This window comes from Lathyrus oleraceus, chromosome 7, assembly GCF_024323335.1.
Source record: "Lathyrus oleraceus cultivar Zhongwan6 chromosome 7, CAAS_Psat_ZW6_1.0, whole genome shotgun sequence".
Classification (NCBI taxonomy): Eukaryota; Viridiplantae; Streptophyta; class Magnoliopsida; order Fabales; family Fabaceae; genus Lathyrus; species Lathyrus oleraceus.
This window is the reverse complement of record NC_066585.1, coordinates 37,931,944-37,952,711: the sequence shown is the minus strand read 5'-3', so window position 1 is coordinate 37,952,711 and position 20,768 is coordinate 37,931,944. Positions and strand designations below refer to the sequence as shown.

At 31.3% G+C, this 20,768-nt stretch overlaps 1 protein-coding gene across 1 annotated transcript in view; it reads right to left on the bottom strand.

The window, feature by feature from the left end:
* Positions 1 to 322: 322 nt before the first annotated feature.
* LOC127101895 (uncharacterized) overlaps positions 323 to 20,768 on the bottom strand; it is a 31,842-nt gene continuing 11,396 nt past the window's right edge. Inside the window, exons 2-4 of the mRNA XM_051039325.1 lie at positions 874 to 1,019; positions 496 to 748; positions 323 to 417 (exon numbers count right to left, since the gene is read on the bottom strand). Of these exons, the coding sequence (XP_050895282.1) occupies positions 323 to 417; positions 496 to 748; positions 874 to 1,019 (494 nt within the window). The remainder of the gene's footprint in view (positions 418 to 495; positions 749 to 873; positions 1,020 to 20,768) is intronic.

The following is a 20,768-nucleotide window of genomic DNA, read 5'->3' as shown; positions in this document are numbered from 1 at the left end:
TGACACTGTAAATTGTATAATTAATATAAAAATTATTGAACGTAAAAATGAAAAATACAAATCAGCTATGTATTTATAAAGTCTGATAGTGTAATACCTTGGCCATCTTTTACCATTGCATGAGTGAGCAGAATTACAATAGCTCCATTTTTTTTAGGATCATTGTAGTAAGCCAAAAATTTTGATCCATAGATTTCCCATAAATTGCAATTTATGCAATTACCCCTATTTTGCAATATAAATAAACAATATTATATGATGGGATTCAATGATGCAAAATATATAAATTTATCAAACACATAAGTTATGAAAACAATGCGCATTACTTCAAATCTTTCAGCACAACAGAAACAACAACTTTCTTCCCCGGAGTGTTGGATTGGATATGGTTTATCTCACTAACAGCACCAATAATATCTACATTAAAGTAAGGTTCATTATTGAATGTGTTTGCAAATATATAAGTTATATAAGTTATAATAGAATTTAAATTACCTTCCAGTCTATCGGTTTTGCATTTGCCTTGAAGTATCTCACCAAAATCTTTAAAGAAATATCCTTTAGGTGGAATATTTTGAAGTTCGATTGCCTTCATTGTGGTACCACCAAGAAACACAAATTTTTTTGAATGATCACATACCTTCCACTGAAAATCATTGTTATAGACACTGCCATTGTTTATAATGCAGGTCATATTCTCCTTAATGACCTCTTTCCATTTCAGTAAATGGTCATGACGAATAAGGACCTGAATCTGATCACCCTAACAAAATGAAAATAATCTTCTTTTTATATGTTATACAAAAAAGCATTTTGTTGTAATTACTAACTATCATACAAAAACCTATACTTAAAAAAAGAAAAGCAATTTACCAAGGAATCCATAACAATCATCTCCAAATGTTCAATACCCTTATTATTCACAACACTCCAAACATCCATTATTTGAACAACAAGACGCCAAGTTTCTTTTGAGTCATTGCTGTCTTTCACAGAATCAACCTTTCTACTCATTTTCACTGGAAAAAAAATCAAAAATTAATGTAATTGCAAATTTAGATGACTATAAAATTACAAACCTAATAACCTGGAAAAAAAAGAGTATATAAATTTGATAGAGGTGTGTGGCAAAATGTTGAAAAGGATCCAACCTTTGATGTTACACATATATAACATCGTTTTGATTGTATAATTATATGTTATTAAATTATAACTTTAAGTTAAAAATAACTATTTAAGATAGTTGATTAATATTAATTGAGTAATTTAATATTATTGTTAATTTACCTACCAATTAATTATTATTATTGTTATTATTATTATTGATATTTACCCGCCATATATGATAAGAATATTTTTAAAATTTAAATAGTATATTTATTATTTGATTTGATTTGATTTAATTGAGATCCAAACTCTATAAATTAAAATCGGTTACTTATTATGAACAATAATATAGGGTCATTCCAATGTCAATCTATTATTAATTGAATTTTACATAGATGTACTTTTGCAATAACACGCTGGCATATTGAATCTTATACCGCTGTTATCTTTGCACTAACATATTTTATCCTTTCAACAGAATAATTATAGTAAATACGTACATTCTGTATACCGAATTATAATAAAAATGTATTAAAATCAAAAACAATAAAACTGTTTACAGTAAATAAAAATATAGAATAACATCTTAAAATTCTATATATTTTATTTACTGTAAACAGTTTTATTGCTTTTGATTTTAATACATTTTTATTATAATTCGGTATACAGAATGTACGTATTTACTATAATTATTCTGTTGAAAGGATAAAATATGTTAGTGCAAAGATAACAGCGGTATAAGATTCAATATGCCAGTGTGTTATTGCAAAAGTACATCTATGTAAAATTCAATTAATAATAGATTGACATTGGAATGACCCTATATTATTGTTCATAATAAGTAACTGATTTTAATTTATAGAGTTTGGATCTCAATTAAATCAAATCAAATCAAATAATAAATATACTATTTAAATTTTAAAAATATTCTTATCATATATGGCGGGTAAATATCAATAATAATAATAACAATAATAATAATTAATTGGTAGGTAAATTAACAATAATATTAAATTACTCAATTAATATTAATCAACTATATTAAATAGTTATTTTTAATTTAAAGTTATAATTTAATAACATATAATTATACAATTAAATATATATTTTTATTAAATTGTAAAATGGTAGAGTTAGTTAAAATGGTATAATATTGTCAGTGGTTTTGGAATAGTGGTTTTGGAATATTTTGAGTTATTAAGTGGGTAAATGGGATTAATAATGATGATAATAAATATTAATAAATAACAATATTAATAATAATAATAATAATATCAAATTATTCAATTAAATAAAACCCTAATTTTCATCAAACCGTTTCATATTACTTCTCCCTCTTTTCATATTCTCGGTTTGACATCTCAGAAAGACCACTTAAAAAATCAGTATATTTATTATTAAAAAAATTCATTTTGTCATTTAAAGAAAATCAAGTAACGATAATATTTGTCAAAAAAACTACAATAATAATTAATTTGATTTCAGAATATTGATTTCATTTTGGAATGATAAGATTGCAACAACAATAAAATAACGGTAATATCTATTATTAAAAAAAATTCATTTTGTCATTTAAAGATAGGTAATTTATTTAAATAGAGTTTAAATAGAGTTTAGTACGAAATAGAGTTTAGTAATAATTAAATAGAGTTTAGTACGAAATTACTTATAGGAACATGAAAGTAGTTGTATTATGGATTGTAATTAGGGTAATTAAGTAATTATGGTGGTAATTAACTTTTATATATTAAAAGTAGATATATATATATATATATATATAGTGTTGTAGACCCAATGTAGAAGAATGGAATTCTGAATTAAGGAAAGGAAACTATCTAGAAGAAGGGAGCACAGAAATAGGAAAGAATTATATAAAAAGAAATCATGTGCTCATGAATTGTTAGGTCTACTATGAAAGTGACAAGTCAAGCATTTTAAGGTGGTGAGGATAACATTGAATATCCTAAGAGTTTATTCAGCTCACATTTTTAAAGAATGTATATATATTTTAAAGTTTATTGAGGATAATTTTACGCACGCGGTAACCTTCTCTGAAAAAAGAAAAAGAAGCAAAAAAAATTCATAAAATCATCATTTAATTTTAGAGAAAATTGCAAACCCTTCCAATTGTAATTTTTAAACTATAAAATTAAAAACTCTCTCGATTACAATTTTTGAATGGAAAAATTAAAAACTATCTCAATTACAATTTTTGAACGGAAAAATTGTAAATTATCTATCGATTACAATTTTTGGACGGAAAAATTGCAAACCCTCTCAATAAACTATTTTTGAATTGGAAAAATAGGAAACCCTCTAAACAAAATATTTTTTAACGGAAAAATAGAAAACCCTCTCTAAACACATAACGACACAAATCTCCAATACATCCAAATGACTGTATTTTCTTCCTAATACCCGTATGTAGCGGTAAATTCATGACCATTAAGCTACGGATAAACTTAACATCAACTAAACTAGAGTCACCATCCCACTTTCATTGTTTCCAAAGGAAAAGGGAAAAGTACGAACAAAATTCCAAGATAAGAAGTTTTCAAATCAAAACTAATAAAATGCCAGAGATTACATGTAAGAGGGTTACACAGAGGGAAGGTGTTAGCACCCAAAGTATCCTAGGCACTCCTAGGGAGCCCTTTCTTAGGTGTGTATGTGTTTCGGCATAAAGAATATTTGCAATAAATAGAATGTGGAGATGAGAAAAGAATTTATTAATTATATTTTTTGTGTTTGACAAGACCTTCGGACTTGTGCCTACGTACCAACATAAAATGAGGGATCAAAACCTCATAGTTGGTGGTATCAATTTCAAAGTGAGTTAATTGCTTTTAACAAAAATTTAAGTTTAAGAAAGGAACCAAAGGCCTAAAAGAGTTTGAATGAGTGTTAGTTCTTTTTGTCTTTTGAAGTTGTAAGTCAATATGATTAGATTCATTTACAAGTTTGGTTTAAGAAAAGAGTTTAAAAATGCAATGGCATAATGCCAAAGTTTCTAATTTGCAATAAAGTCTATGTTTAGAAATCACGAGCAAAAAATATTTTTAAAAAGGGGGGAGATATTTGAAATTTAAGAAGTGGGAGGAGATGAAGAGACTAATCCTAAGCAAGAATTTAAAAGTTAAGAGTTGAAAAGATCTGACCAATAGAATGCAATCCAATAGACAAGAATGTCATATAGAAACCCAATTTTCTTTGGACTTTGAAATCAAGCAATATCAATACACAAATAGCAAGATGAAGAGTAAAGGCATCAAATAAACATAGCCACATCCAAGCTAGCAACTCCGTAGTCTTCTTCTTAAGCTCCCATGTATCAGATGACATACTCCTTGAATGACTCAGAATAAGGCATTAGACACAGGTTCAAAGTAACATTTGCATCATGTAGCAGATGAACTCAAAAAGGGATCTCAATACTTGCATCAGATGAAAGTTCAATTCACAATGGCTTGGCTTCAGAAAATTTGGCATTGACCAAGTCCTTTTGCATAGGGAATGTTGCCGAATTCTAAGTCCAAAGTCTCAGATCAAATCCAACAGTCCACACAAACACTTTTTTAAGGGTTTTTTGTTGTTACTATGTATAATAAGGTCCTAAGGCGGCACACACAAATAAAATACACAGACAAGTATATACAATCACAATATATTCACAATATATGGCTCAAGTGAGCAAAGTGAAAATGACATTAAAAATAAAAAAGTTAAATGAAAATGAATAATGACAAAATGGTAAAATGGCTTGAATTTAAAGTACATAAGGTAAATGACTTGAATTTAAAAGTTAGTCCAAATGTTAGTTTATTAGATGTTAGTTTTGCTTTTGGTTTTCAATTGTTTAAGTTATTCTTTGGAAAACACTCAACCCTCTATTCACAAGCATGGATCCTTGAACCAAGGCACCTTCCAAAGGAAGGAAAAAAGGCAAAGTTGCCACACAATACCATGAAAGGGGGGAGACTTACAATCTCACTTACTAGAATGCTATGCTTTTGGGTCAAAATTTAGCAATATGTTAAGCAATCGTAATTGGACTTATGTAGAAGTCACAACTATCTGAGGTCGGGTAATAGAAATTTTAGTGTAAATGCATGTTAGAGATATGGTATAATGAACCATACTCCTAAAACATACCACACTTAAAAAGAAAATGGCAAAAGGGTGGACCTAATCTCATCCATACTGGTATTGGTTTATGAACCAATTAGCCTTAGGACATAGAGATATCATAGGTCAATGGAATAAATGGGATATAAAGGGATTGAAGATGAAGAGGGAGGGGGGATGAGACAAACACAAATTGGTCATGGGAGGACTTTTATCAAATTAAAATCATTAATTCATTTTGGGATATGAAATATACATTTCATCAATCCCCTAAATCCAATGGTTTTAATCCAACAAAAGTCAAATCAACCTTGACCAAGGCCCAAACACAATAGTCAAACTTAACAAGTCAATAAAAATAGCTCAACATGATTTATTCACAATAAAACAAATTAAAAATCAAAGTAAAATGCATTAAATTATAATATGTTTGATCAAAAACCTAAAATCTCTTCAAAACACCAACTAAATGGCCAAAAGATTTTTGACATAGATCAAACAAGATTAAAGGACCTTGGAGAAAAAATTCCATTATTTTTGGAGATTTAAAAGTATTATTTTTGGAGATTTAAAAGAATTATTTTTGGAGATTTAAAAGTATTATTTTTGGAGATTTGTCATGGGTCAAACAAGAGATTTGTCATAGGTCAGACAAGGTTAAAGGATCTATGCTCCACAATCTCAGAATCCAAACCAGGCATGTCTTGATAGGACCAAGAAAACACATCTGAATACTCTCGAAGAAGATCAATCAACCCCTTCTTAACCTCTGGACACAGTCGAGACCCAATCTTGACTTCCTTCACATCATCCTCGGAACCCAAGTTGCCTAATTCAATCTGCTCTTCGAACAACTGAATGGCTTTTTCCTCGGGCTCAAGTAGACGAAGTAATTCATCAGACACTTCTTCATCACCTTCTTCCTCAGCCTCAAACACAGGGAATTCAAAGTTCGGAGAAGGAGTAGGATCATTGTATTCAATGGGTTTAAAAGTATTACAAAAATCATTTACAAATCTAGACCATATAAAATCATCCATAATAAAAAAAATTATACGCTAGTTTGATAACATAAACTCATGAAAGAAGAATACGAGAAGACGCCAAAATATGCATTTCCATTTCATTACACTTCTACCATTCTTAAATAAAACCTCATATTCTAATGTCATAGCTCCTTCATGACAGGCTTGCATAATTTTCACTTCGCTGCAAATATACAATTCTCCTTATCTTCAAAATATGCATTGGGCCAAAGATACAGAAACCCGGTTGATTTTTATAAACCCATCATTACATAATTTCAAACCCTAGCTAGACAAACCCTGTGTATATATTCACTTAGCATCATCTGTTAATACCAACTCATGACGACACTACTGCTGAGTTTGATTTAAGTACTGGTAATATGCTTTCACTACGCCAAAAACTGGAATAGACAGCGCCCCTTAGAGGGCGCTTTATTACAAAAGCGCACTCTAAAGTGAAGAGAAAAAATAAGGAGCGAACAACTTGAATAGACAGCGCACTTTAGAGGGCGCTTTTGTAACAAAGCGCCCTCTAAAGTGAAGCGAAAAAATAATGAGGAAATGAAGGGACACCAATAGAGGACGCTTTATTGAAAGCACCCTCTAAGGGTAACCTTAGAGGGCGCTTCTAAAAAAGCGCTCTCTATGTCCATGTACATTTCCAGTTTATAAGGCGCTTTTTAGAAAGCCTTAGAGAGCGCTTTTAGAAGCGCCCTCTTAGGCCCCCTTTAGAGGGCGCTTTTGTCACTAAGCGCCCTCTAAAGTGAAGCCAAAAAAAAAATGGAGGGACAACAATAGAGGGCGCTTTTGTGAAAGCGCCCTCTAAGGTTACCCTTAGAGGGCGCTTTTGAAAAAGCGCTCTCTAAGTCCATGTACATTTCCAGTTTAGAAGGCGCTTTTGGAAAACCTTAGAGAGCGCTTTCAGAAGCGCCCTCTTAGGCACCCTTTAGAGGGCGCTTTTTTTAAAAAAGCGCCCTCTAAGGTCCCCTTTAGTAAACATTAAAATTATAACATATACTGCATGTCTCTTTATTTTCCCTCTCTATAAGCTATTTCGTTTACGTAACTGGGTTTTCTCTCAACTGCGATTACTCTCTACTGCGATTACTCTCGTCCTCCGTTCGTTCTCCCTCCCTCACCGTCATCGTCGCTGTTCGTTCTCCCTCCCTCACCGTTCACGTTCACTGCGTTAACCTCTTCCACCGTCACTGTTCACTTTCTTCTCCATCGTTACCGTCACCTTTAAGGTATTTCTCTTCTCCATCGTTACCGTTCACTTTCTTCATGTGTTTGATTAGGGCATTTTCTAAACTTAGTTTTTCATTTTGTGCATTATGTTGATCAATGTTGTTTAGGGCAAACTGAGTTTTTTATTTCTGATTGAAAACTGATATATTTGAAGTGTGTTTGAGCTTGTGCTTGGAAGTTTGATGATTATGGATCCAAGTTTGTTCATGTTCCAAACACCATAAGTTTGCATTGGTCTTTTGCATGCAGTAGGTGTGTGTGAGTAAATGTGTATGCAGTAAGTTTGTGCATGCAGTAAATGTGTTCACGTATTGAATCATTGTCTTACTTGGGTCTTATTGAATCATTTCTATATTACAGATAAAATGGCTAACCAAGACGATACCCATGCCGCGAATGAATCACGTAATAATGTTGAAAAAGAAATCAAACGAGGATTGACTGTTATGAAGTCAATCATTCGTGAAAGAGACAAGGGTGTAAAATTTGAAGTACATTGGAGTGCTGAAGACCAACTAATTGAGCCTAACGGTTCAATGTTGGCAAGTTACATTGGTTTCCTTGTTCGCCAACATATTCCGATTACATGTGATAATTGGAGAAGTCCGGACTTGAAGGTTGGCAAGGAAAAAATATGGTCGGAGATACAGGTACTTACCATATATTGTTATATGTTTTTTTTGTTGACTATTTGTTAACCATATATTGTTATAATATTACTTTATAATAACACACTCCATTTGTATGTTTTTTAGAGATCCTTTCACATCGATGAAAGCCGGCAAAAATATTGTATTCAATTGGCCGGAAAAAGACTCCGAGGATTTCGATCCTTTTTGTGCAACAAATTTCTCAAGGATGAGGAAGGAAAATTTGTTGAAGGAGAACGGCCAATGAAGTATGCCGAGAATATTTCAGCCGATGAATGGGATAACTTTGTCGCCAAACGAAGAAACGAAAAATTCCATGTAATGTCTATTAATTATGGTATTATACAATTGTTAAGTTACTTGGTTCTAATATGCCTTAAACTTTTTTATCCAGGAAATAAGCGACATAAATAGGAAAAGGGCATCAAAACCCGCGTATCCGTACAAAAAAGGGCGTACGGGTTATGCACGGTTACAACAAAGAATTGTGAGTATATTCAAATGCTATGAGCTTATACATTGTCACAATATGTTATAATTGATGATCTTATAATCTAATTCAATGTGTAGCTAGCCGAGGAGAAAAGTGACGCAACATCTCTTCCGGACCACGTATTATGGAAGGCTGCTCGGGTTGGGAAGGATGGGGTTGTCGTTGAAGCGGTCCAAAATGTTTATGACGAATGTGTAAGTATATGTAACATTATTTCTTTAATTATATCGAAAATTTTGTTAGACATATAATTCATTTTTAATCTCCTCTAATAATATTTCAGGAGACTTTATCCCAAACCCCTTCAACCGAGGTCCAGGATTGCAGGAGCGTACTTAGTCGAGTACTAAATGTTCCTGAGTATTCCGGTCGTGTGAGGGGTAAGGGTTTTGGTGTGACTCCGTCGTCATTTTATAAAAAAACAAAAACAAAAAATCCTACCAACAAAGAGGTGATGGAGACCTTGGCGGAGTTAAGGGCACAAGTACTCCAACTGCAAAACGAGAATGCAAGGTATAGAGAGGAAAGGTGCGCTTCCGAGGCAAAAGATACTAGTGACCGAGCTAGTATCAATCATCAACCGAAATTTCCCGAGGTAATTATATATGTTATTATGAAATTAAAATAGCACTTTTTTACTTGACACATATACAAGTTAACAATAACATTTATTATTGGTTTAGGGCATTTCACCTTGTCAGCTGTATCTATCGTCACCAACTTATCGCATGGTTGGCAAGGGAAAAGTGCACAATACTTCGGGTGAATTACTTCACCATAATCCCCTCCCGGTGGGATTTATGAAAGTTTCGGTTGACCTTGTATTAGATACGGACGCCCGTCTACCATTACCCGACGTTGTTTCAGAGACAACGTTGATGCAAGATGCAGTCGGATCCTTTGTTGGTTGGCCGTCAGATCTAATTTTCCCTGATGCCGAGGTATATATGTTCTAAATGATTATGAATATTTAGAATTCACATTTCAATTCAGCTACAATTATGATATTTAATCAATCCTTATTACATGGTAATGTTAGACTCCTACAAGACCCACCCCTAAAGCTGGTAAAGGGATTTCAAGACGCATCGAGTCGGTTGCATCTCAAAAAGAGGTACAAATATATATACCCATTGAATTATATACACAACGATTCTTTTGCATCACAAAAAGTAATGATTTATTTTATATGAATTTTTAGGTTCCCGGTCGAAAGTTGAAAAGCGATGGTAAGGATATTCCAACGAAGGATATTCCAACGAAGGATATTCCAACGAAGGATATTCCAACGAAGGATATTCCAACGACGGCCGGGACAAAATCTCAAATTATGATGCGTCTTGAGAAAATGGTGGAAGAGTCCGATATTATGGACGGGTCCATTCGTAGTATAGATTTTGATGAAGGTGTTTTCGGAAAAGCTCATTTCGAAATAATTGGAAAGGAGGACATGCAACAACTTTTTGAGCACGACGAATTGGGCATCGGTATCATTCATACATACATATGGTACTCCGATCAATCTATAATTTACTTAGTTGAACAATTTATTTACACATTTCAATGAGTAGTCTAATATTTATTATGTTTCTATTTAAGGTATATGTATGACAAATTGATGCGGGGAACTGAATTGTGTAACCGTTTCAATTTTATTGCTGCTTCCCGTGTCAACGCAACGTTAATATCGAAAAATCCAACATCCGTAAAGAATGATCTAGTCGATAGATTCATGGCGGCCGGCGATAATACTACACGCAGTTTGTTTTTTTTACCGTTTAATTCTGGCAACGGGTTAGATTTTCTTTCTAATAATTTCATTCTAATCTATGTATATCTTTTACGTAGAAAATTTTCATTCATCTAAATTTTTGTTTTATTTTACAGTGGCCACTGGGTGTTGGTTGCTATGGATCTTTCGAGACTAATAGTGTATTATCTCGATTCGTTATCGGGTGATTGGAGTAAATATCCGGGTTTGAAGAAGACGGTTGACACGTAAGTGAAATTCCTCTAAATATTCGTGTGTATTTCTATATTTAATTATGTCTGTCAGATTGATCTCAATATACGTTTTTATTTTGTTAGGGCAATACTAAAATTTAGATCGAAAAAGAATTACCGCATTAGGAAGGACATTACCTGGGTCAGAGTTCAGGTATATATTAAGTATCTTATTTTTGCTTATAATAGTGTTTGTTTTTTTGCTTATAATAGTGTTTGTAAGAAATTAACTATATATATATTGTTTGTTTTTCTGTGTAGTGTCCTCAGCAAAATAATTCGGTCGATTGCGGATTTTTTGTATTGAGATTTATGAGAGATATCATTGCATTGAATCGTATAGACATCCCAAAAATGGTATGGAATAATAACTTAGGGTTTATTTTAATATTATCGGATAACTAATCTAATTTGTTACTAAATCATGAATATGTTTTATTCTCTTAATTGTAGTACTTTGAGGAATACAAATCTTACTCAAGAGCTCATTTGGATGAAATGAAGGATGAATTGTGTCAATTCATTGTTGATCAAAGAATCATATAGCTAGGTTGTATATTGTTGTACATATATGTATGGAATGTTGTTGTTGTATGCTGTTGTTGTATATATGTTGTATATTGTTGTTGTACTTTTACTAAATCATGAATATGTTGTTGTATATTGTTGATCAAAGAATCATATATTAATGTTGTATATATGGAGGATTAATGTTGTATATAAATGGATTCATGTTGTATATATCAATGGATTAATGGTGCATAACATTGGATTAAAGGATGAAATCAATATGAATTTTACACTTTTGCAGCATGCGAACAGGTTACCAATTAAATATCCACTGTTTTTCAAACAAATTTTTTTAAAATAACTAACACTTTAGAGGGCGCTTTCTGTAGGAAGCGCCCTCTAAACACTTTACATTGAGAACTTTAGAGGGCGCTTTGTCCAGAAAGCGCCCTCTAAACACTTTACATTGACAACTTTAGAGGGCGCTTTCTGCAGAAAGCGCCCTCTAAAGTGTTAGTTATTTTAAAAAAATAAGCGCCCTCTAAACACTTTACATTGACAACTTTAGAGGGCGCTTTTTCCAGAAAGCGCCCTCTAAACACTTTACATTGACAACTTTAGAGGGCGCTTTTTCCAGAAAGCGCCCTCTAAGGTGTCCCTTTATGGACCACTCCAGAGGGCGCTTTTTTCATAAAGCACACTATAATGTGGGCCTTTAGACAGCGCTTTCTCCAGGAAAACAAAGCGCTGTCTTTACCTATGCCAGCGCCAGATTAGAGGGCGCTTAAAAGCGCTGTTATAGGCCAAAATAAGCGCCCTCTTTTCCCTTATTTGGCGTAGTGTTTTTAACTACTTCTTTAGAACATGTTGAGTTTGCTACACAACTATAAATAAAGATGATATACACAACATACAATAATATTTTATTTGATAAGAAAACAAATGATATATACAGAAATAAGAAGACAACATTTGTTTGATAGAAACACAAATTGTATATACAACTATAGCAAGAATTATTCCACTCTTTTTCTTTAACTTCAGATGTATTTCATTTGTTTCTTAGGTGCCAAGCAAATGAATTTCGATGGATTCATGGCTTATGTAAAATGTAACAGCAAAATGATTAAATGATTTTTTTTCCAGAATTTTATTGAATAATAATAATAGTAGTGTAGTAAAGGTAATAATAAAAGGATTTTGATTTTTTTATATTGATTTTCCTTTATTTTTAGACTAAAATACATGAAAAATGAATGCTATTATTATTATTTTTAAATTTTATAAAAATATTCGAAAATTAAAATTAAAAATTAAAAAAGTAGAATTTTTAATTTAAAATAATTTAAGTGAAGGTAAAAACATAAAAAGAAAAAAGAAAAACTCTAAAAATAGGGAAAATTCAGTATGTGAAAATGTTCTATTTATATCAAGTTTAGGTCAAAATATTTAATTATCACATTAAAAGATAAATCAACAATAAAATAAAATTAATAATTAATGTAAATGGATTCTAACCTAATATATTTTTTTGATTTTATGCAATGAATCAAAATATTTGAGTTTTATGGTTTTTATTAAAATAAATTTGTCAAAAATGAAATAAAGCATAAAAAAGATTAATTAATAAAAATAGCCCTTTTGACTTTTGGATTTTTCTATAATAATCACAATATTTTTTTATTTACTGTTTTTATAGGTTTTGAATAAAAAGTGAAAAAACAATGGTTTTATTTTATTTATTTCTTAGGTGTCAAGCAAATGAATTTGGATGGATTAATGGCTTATGTAAAATGTAACAACAAAACGATTAAGTGAAATTAATTTTTATAATTTTAGTAAATAATAATAATCGTAGTGTAATTAAGTTAATAATAAAAGGATTTTTATTTTTACTTTTTTTATATTGATTTTTCTCTATTTCTAGACTAAAATACATGAAAAATGAATAATATGATAATTATTTAAAAAATTAATAAAAAATTTGGAAATTAAATATAAATATTAAAAAAGTAGAAGTTATAATTTTAAAATAATTTACGTGAAGGTAAAAACATAACAAAAAAGAAAAACTCTAAAAATAGGAAAAAAAATCAATATGTGAAAATGTTTCTTCTATTTATATCAAGTTTAGGTTAAAACATTTAATCATAACATTAAAAGCTGAATCAACAATAAAATAAAATAAATAATTAATGTAAATGGATTCTAACCTAATATATTTTTTTGATTTTATTCAATGAATCTAAATATTTGACTTTTAGGGTTTTTAATTAGAACAAAATTGTAAAAAATGAAATAAAGCATAAAAATAAAATATTGTCTTTTTCATTTTGTGTATATCATCTTTATTCCTATCACACAAATGTTGTCTTTCTTTTGCTGTACATAACATGAACTCAAAATGCGAACTTAAAATACATGTGAATTAAAAAAACATTGAAATAATTCTTCCTACAGTTGTATAAATAAATATAATATGTTTCTATCAAACAAATGTTGTTTTCGTATTGTTGTAGATATCATTTGTGTTCTTATAAAAAAAATGACTGTCTTCTTCATGTTGTGTATATAGTTGTGCTTGAAATATTTAGGAAGTAAATCTCTAGCAAATCTCCAACTAATGACATCATTGGTAAATACTTCAGAAGTAAATCTCTTGAAAACTTTGCATGTTATACCCCAACAAATAAGATCCTCGGTAAAAAAATCGTCTACCATCTCATAAGTGTGTGTCAAAAATACAGCTGTCGGTGATAGTTGTTACGACATTATCCTTCTGGATCTACCCTTCAAACTCACAAACTCTTACTGAAATTTTTTGTCAAATAAAAAACAAAATGTAAGTATATTCGTAAACAGAAAAAAAATCATAGAAAAAAAGGTTTCTTGTTAATGGATTGATCAATATCCATGAATCAAACTATAAGACATTAAGTTTCATAAGCTCAAATCTATCAAAATTGCAAGAATCCAACAAAATATATTCAATCAAATCTTGTAAACTACATAATGAAGAGACCAAACATATCTAGCAAGCATATATTTTATTATCTCATCAAACAGAACTAATGAAACAACTGACAAACACTTCACCACAACAAATTCACATAACACAAATTTCAAAATCTTAATAAAAACAAGAATCGTTGCTGAAAAATATAACTCTGACATGCGATCAATCATTTTGAAAATACAAACTATGACTCACCTTTTAATCAAGGAAATCACGATTGAAGAATAAAAAACTAGACCAATCAAATTGCATTGTAGAGATTTTTGCTGAATTAATAAACTTCATCTTCAACAGTTAGGATGAAGCTGCATAATTTATAACAAGATTAAGTGAAATTTAGTAGATGTGGAATCATATCTAAAGAAATAGTGCAAATGAATACGAGTATTTAAATCAAAGTCACGATAGCTGCCATTGATTTAGGTTGAGTTGATATTAGCAGTAGCGCCGTTGAAAATTAGCATCAGTAGCGCCGTTGAATTTATAGTTAGGGTTTGAAACTATGTAATGGATTATTGTATCTATTTGGCCCAATAACAGAAATATTAATTAATGCATCTTAATATCAAATAATTTTATAATGAAGATAAAAAAATCTTTACGAATTGTTTATGGTAATCTACACATTTTTATTCGTACTACCATTATATATTTTCAAACCCCTCTTTATCATTTAAATATTTATTCTCTATTTATTTGTTTTAATGTTAAATATATATATAGTGTTGTAGACCCAATGTAGAAGAATGGAATTCTGAATTAAGGAAAGGAAACTATCTAGAAGAAGGGAGCACAGAAATAGGAAAGAATTATATAAAAAGAAATCATGTGCTCATGAATTGTTAGGTCTACTATGAAAGTGACAAGTCAAGCATTTTAAGGTGGTGAGGATAACATTGAATATCCTAAGAGTTTATTCAGCTCACACTTTTAAAGAATGTATATATATTTTAAAGTTTATTGAGGATAATTTTACGCACGCGGTAACCTTCTCTGAAAAAAGAAAAAGAAGCAAAAAAAATTCATAAAATCATCATTTAATTTTAGAGAAAATTGCAAACCCTTCCAATTGTAATTTTTAAACTATAAAATTAAAAACTCTCTCGATTACAATTTTTGAATGGAAAAATTAAAAACTATCTCAATTACAATTTTTGAACGGAAAAATTGTAAATTATCTATCGATTACAATTTTTGGACGGAAAAATTGCAAACCCTCTCAATAAACTATTTTTGAATTGGAAAAATAGGAAACCCTCTAAACAAAATATTTTTTAACGGAAAAATAGAAAACCCTCTCTAAACACATAACGACACAAATCTCCAATACATCCAAATGACTGTATTTTCTTCCTAATACCCGTATGTAGCGGTAAATTCATGACCATTAAGCTACGGATAAACTTAACATCAACTAAACTAGAGTCACCATCCCACTTTCATTGTTTCCAAAGGAAAAGGGAAAAGTACGAACAAAATTCCAAGATAAGAAGTTTTCAAATCAAAACTAATTAAATGCCAGAGATTACATGTAAGAGGGTTACACAGAGGGAAGCTGTTAGCACCCAAAGTATCCTAGGCACTCCTAGGGAGCCCTTTCTTAGGTGTGTATGTGTTTCGGTATAAAGGATATTTGCAATAAATAGAATGTGGAGATGAGAAAAGAATTTATTAATTATATTTTTGTGTTTGACAAGACCTTCGGACTTGTGCCTACGTACCAACATAAAATGAGGGATCAAAACCTCATAGTTGGTGGTATCAATTTCAAAGTGAGTTAATTGCTTTTAACAAAAATTTAAGTTTAAGAAAGGAACCAAAGGCCTAAAAGAGTTTGAATGAGTGTTAGTTCTTTTTGTCTTTTGAAGTTGTAAGTCAATATGGTTAGATTAATTTATAAGTTTGGTTTAAGAAAAGAGTTTAAAAATGCAATGGCATAATGCCAAAGTTTCTAATTTGCAATAAAGTCTATGTTTAGAAATCACGAGCAAAAAATATTTTTAAAAAGGGGGGAGATATTTGAAATTTAAGAAGTGGGAGGAGATGAAGAGACTAATCCTAAGCAAGAATTTAAAAGTTAAGAGTTGAAAAGATCTGACCAATAGAATGCAATCCAATAGACAAGAATGTCATATAGAAACCCAATTTTCTTTGGACTTTGAAATCAAGCAATATCAATACACAAATAGCAAGATGAAGAGTAAAGGCATCAAATAAACATAGCCACATCCAAGCTAGCAACTCCATAGTCTTCTTCTTAAGTTCCCATGTATCAGATGACATACTCCTTGAATGACTCAGAATAAGGCATTAGACACAGGTTCAAAGTAACATTTGCATCATGTAGCAGATGAACTCAAAAAGGGATCTCAATACTTGCATCAGATGAAAGTTCAATTCACAATGGCTTGGCTTCAGAAAATTTGGCATTGACCAAGTCCTTTTGCATAGGGAATGTTGCCTAATTCTAAGTCCAAAGTCTCAGATCAAATCCAACAGTCCACACAAACACTTTTTTAAGGGTTTTTTGTTGTTACTATGTACATTAAGGTCCTAAGGCGGCAAACACAAATAAAATACACAGACAAGTATATACAATCACAATATATTCACAATATATGGCTCAAGTGAGCAAAGTGAAAATGACATTAAAAATAAAAAAGTTAAATGATAATGAATAATGACAAAATGGTAAAATGGCTTGAATTTAAAGTACATAAGGTAAATGACTTGAATTTAAAAGTTAGTCCAAATGTTAGTTTATTAGATGTTAGTTTTGCTTTTGGTTTTCAATTGTTTAAGTTATTCTTTGGAGAACACTCAACCCTCTATTCACAAGCATGGATCCTTGAACCAAGACACCTTCCAAAGGAAGGAAAAAAGGAAAAGTTTCCACACAATACCATGAAAGGGGGGAGACTTACAATCTCACTTACTAGAATGCTATGCTGTTGGGTCAAAATTTAGCGATATGTTAAGCAATCGTAATTGGACTTATGTAGAAGTCACAACTATCTGAGGTCGGGTAATAGAAATTTTAGTGTTAATGCATGTTAGAGATATGGTATAATGAACCATACTCCTAAAACATACCACACTTAAAAAGAAAATGGCAAAAGGGTGGACCTAATCTCATCCATACTGGTATTGGTTTATGAACCAATTAGCCTTAGGACATAGAGATATCATAGGTCAATGGAATAAATGGGATATAAAGGGATTGAAGATGAAGAGGGAGGGGGGATGAGACAAACACAAATTGGTCATGGGAGGACTTTTATCAAATTAAAATCATTCATTCATTTTGGGATATGAAATATACATTTCATCAATCCCCTAAATCCAATGGTTTTAATCCAACAAAAGTCAAATCAACCTTGACCAAGGCCCAAACACAATAGTCAAACTTAACAAGTCAATAAAAATAGCTCAACACGATTTATTCACAATAAAACAAATTAAAAATCAAAGTAAAATGCATTAAATTATAATATGTTTGATCAAAAACCTAAAATCTCTTCAAAACACCAACTAAATAGCCAAGAGATTTTTGACATAGATCAAACAAGATTAAAGGACCTTGGAGAAAAAATTCCATTATTTTTGGAGATTTAAAAGTATTATTTTTGGAGATTTAAAAGAATTATTTTGGAGATTTAAAAGTATTATTTTTGGAGATTTGTCATGGGTCAAACAAGAGATTTGTCATAGGTGAGACAAGGTTAAAGGATCTATGCTCCACAATCTCAGAATCCAAACCAGGCATGTCTTGATAGGACCAAGAAAACACATCTGAATACTCTCGAAGAAGATCAATGAACCCCTTCTTAACCTCTGGACACAGTCGAGACCCAATCTTGACTTCCTTCACATCATCCTCGGAACCCAAGTTGCCTAATTCAATCTGCTCTTCGAACAACTGAATGGCTTTTTCCTCGGGCTCAAGTAGACGAAGTAATTCATCAGACACTTCTTCATCACCTTCTTCCTCAGCCTCAAACACAGGGAATTCAAAGTTCAGAGAAGGAGTAGGATCATTGTATTCAATGGGTTTAAAAGTATTACAAAAATCATTTACAAATCTAGACCATATAAAATCATCCATAATAAAAAAAATTATATGCTAGTTTGATAACATAAACTCATGAAAGAAGAATACGAGAAGACGCCAAAATATGCATTGCCATTTCATTACACTTCTACCATTCTTAAATAAAACCTCATATTCTAATGGCATAGCTCCTTCATGACAGGCTTGCATAATTTTCACTTCGCTGCAAATATACAATTCTCCTTATCTTCAAAATATGCATTGGGCCAAAGATACAGAAACCCGGTTGATATTTATAAACCCATCATTACATAATTTCAAACCCTAGCTAGACAAACCCTGTGTATATATTCACTTAGCATCATCTGTTAATACCAACTCATGACGACACTACTGCTGAGTTTGATTTAAGTACTGGTAATATGCTTTTTAACTACTTCTTTAGAACATGTCACTACGCCAAAAATGACTTTTAACAGCGCATCTTAGACAGCGCTTTTAAAAGAAAGCGCTGTCTAAGGTTAAAATTAAAATAAAACACGGAAAATGTTCCAAAAAAATAATGAAAGCGCTGTCTAAGGGGGGGTCTTAGACAACGCTTTCTAAAAGCGCTGTCTAAGACCCCCCCTTAGACAGCGCTTTTAGAAAGCGCTTTGAAATATAGACCTTAGTCAGCGCTTTTGATAAAGCGCTGTCTAAAGTCTTTAAATTAAAAAAAAATTAAAACCAAAAGCGCTGTCTAAGGGGGGGTTTAGAAAGCGCTTTTGGAAAGCGCTGTCTACGGCATACCTTAGAAAGCGCTTTCCACAAAAGCGCTGTCTAAGGTCTAATTAAAATAAAATTTCAGACCTCATTTCAGTTTTCGTTCTCTGTTCTTTTGTTTTCCCTCCTGCGAACGTTGAAACCCTATCAGCGAAAACCATAACAGCGAACACGAATACACTTCCATTTTTCGGTTTCAATCATTGAACGTGTTTGAAGAATCGTACGTGTCTCGACATTTGGGTGTTGACTTCGTTTTTCGTTTCTACTGTTCTTCATTTCTTGCGGTATGTTCTTCAATATTTCTTCATTTCTTCGTTTCTACTGTATAATCTTGTTGAGAATGTTGAGAATGTTTATAATCTTGTTGAGAATGTTTATAATCTTGCGGTAGTTTACTAATGTTGAGAATGTGCATAATCTTGTTGACTGAGTTTAGTGTATTATTCTTTTTGAAGTTGTTTTGATTCATAAAAACTGAGTTTAGAAGTTGACAATAGAAAAATGTTGATGTTTGTAAGGAAAACAATAAGGTACATTGTTGTTGTTATGTTTGATTAGAAAACTGAGTTTGTAAAAACTGAGTTCATAAGGTACATTGTTGTTGTTATGTTTGATAAGTAATAATGTTGATAATAGAAAAATGTTGATAATAGAATAATGTTGATAAGAGAAAAGTAATGGAAGAAAAAGTTTGATTCTTGTAATAGAAAAAATGAAAGTGATGAGGTAATTAAAGTTGTTATGTTTGATAAGTAATAATGTTGTAATAGAAAATTAAAGTTAGTTATAGAAAAATTAACGTGTTATAGGTATAGTTATAGGTATATTGTAATAGAAAAAGTTTGATTCTTGTAATATAAAAAATGAAAGTGATGAGGTAATTAAAGTTGGTATATTGGCGTATCGGATACGTTATTGAAGTTTATATTAACATTGGTTATGTATAGGTTTTTGAAGTTTAAAATGAATTGAACTTTATAATTGTTAGGATATTCAAAGATACTACCTTAGTTATCTATTTTCGTCTGGATTAATTGTTTACTTTAATAAGTAGGAAAACCATGGATAAAACATGGATCTGTGCCGATCGAATGACCAAAGAGTACGAGAGTGGGGTTGCGGAATTCGTTAAGTATGCTGTTCAACACGCTGAAAACCCCAGACGAATGCATTGTCCTTGCTTGCGTTGTTGTTATATTGGTAAGGTTGACGCACATGGATTGAAATCGCATTTGCTGAGGCATGGAATTGATCAAAGTTATCAGTGTTGGATATTTCAATTGCTTTGATTATAAGTTATATCTGATAATGCATGATTTCTTTATTTTTTTGTTTTCAATTGCTTTGATTATAAGTTATATCTGATAATGCATGATTTCGTTATATTTTTGTTTTCAATTGCTTTGATTATAAGTTATATCTGATAATGCATGATTTCTTTATTTTTTTGTTTTCAATTGCTTTGATTATAAGTTATATTTGATATTTGATGGTTTCCTTGGTTTATTACAGGTTAGACATGGCTGATGACCAACATGAGGAAGTTAGTAAAAAAGTATCCGCGGAAGAAGAAATTCGAAGAGGCATCACAGTAATGAGAAGGGTGGTCCAAGGAAGATCTCGAGGCATCATACTAGATGTCTATTGGAGCAACCAGGGACAGCTTATAGAACCTAATGGGCATACCTTAACTAGTTTTATCGGTGCACTAGTAAGGAATGAAATTCCCATTACATGTGATGATTGGAGAAACAAAGAGCTGAATGAGTCC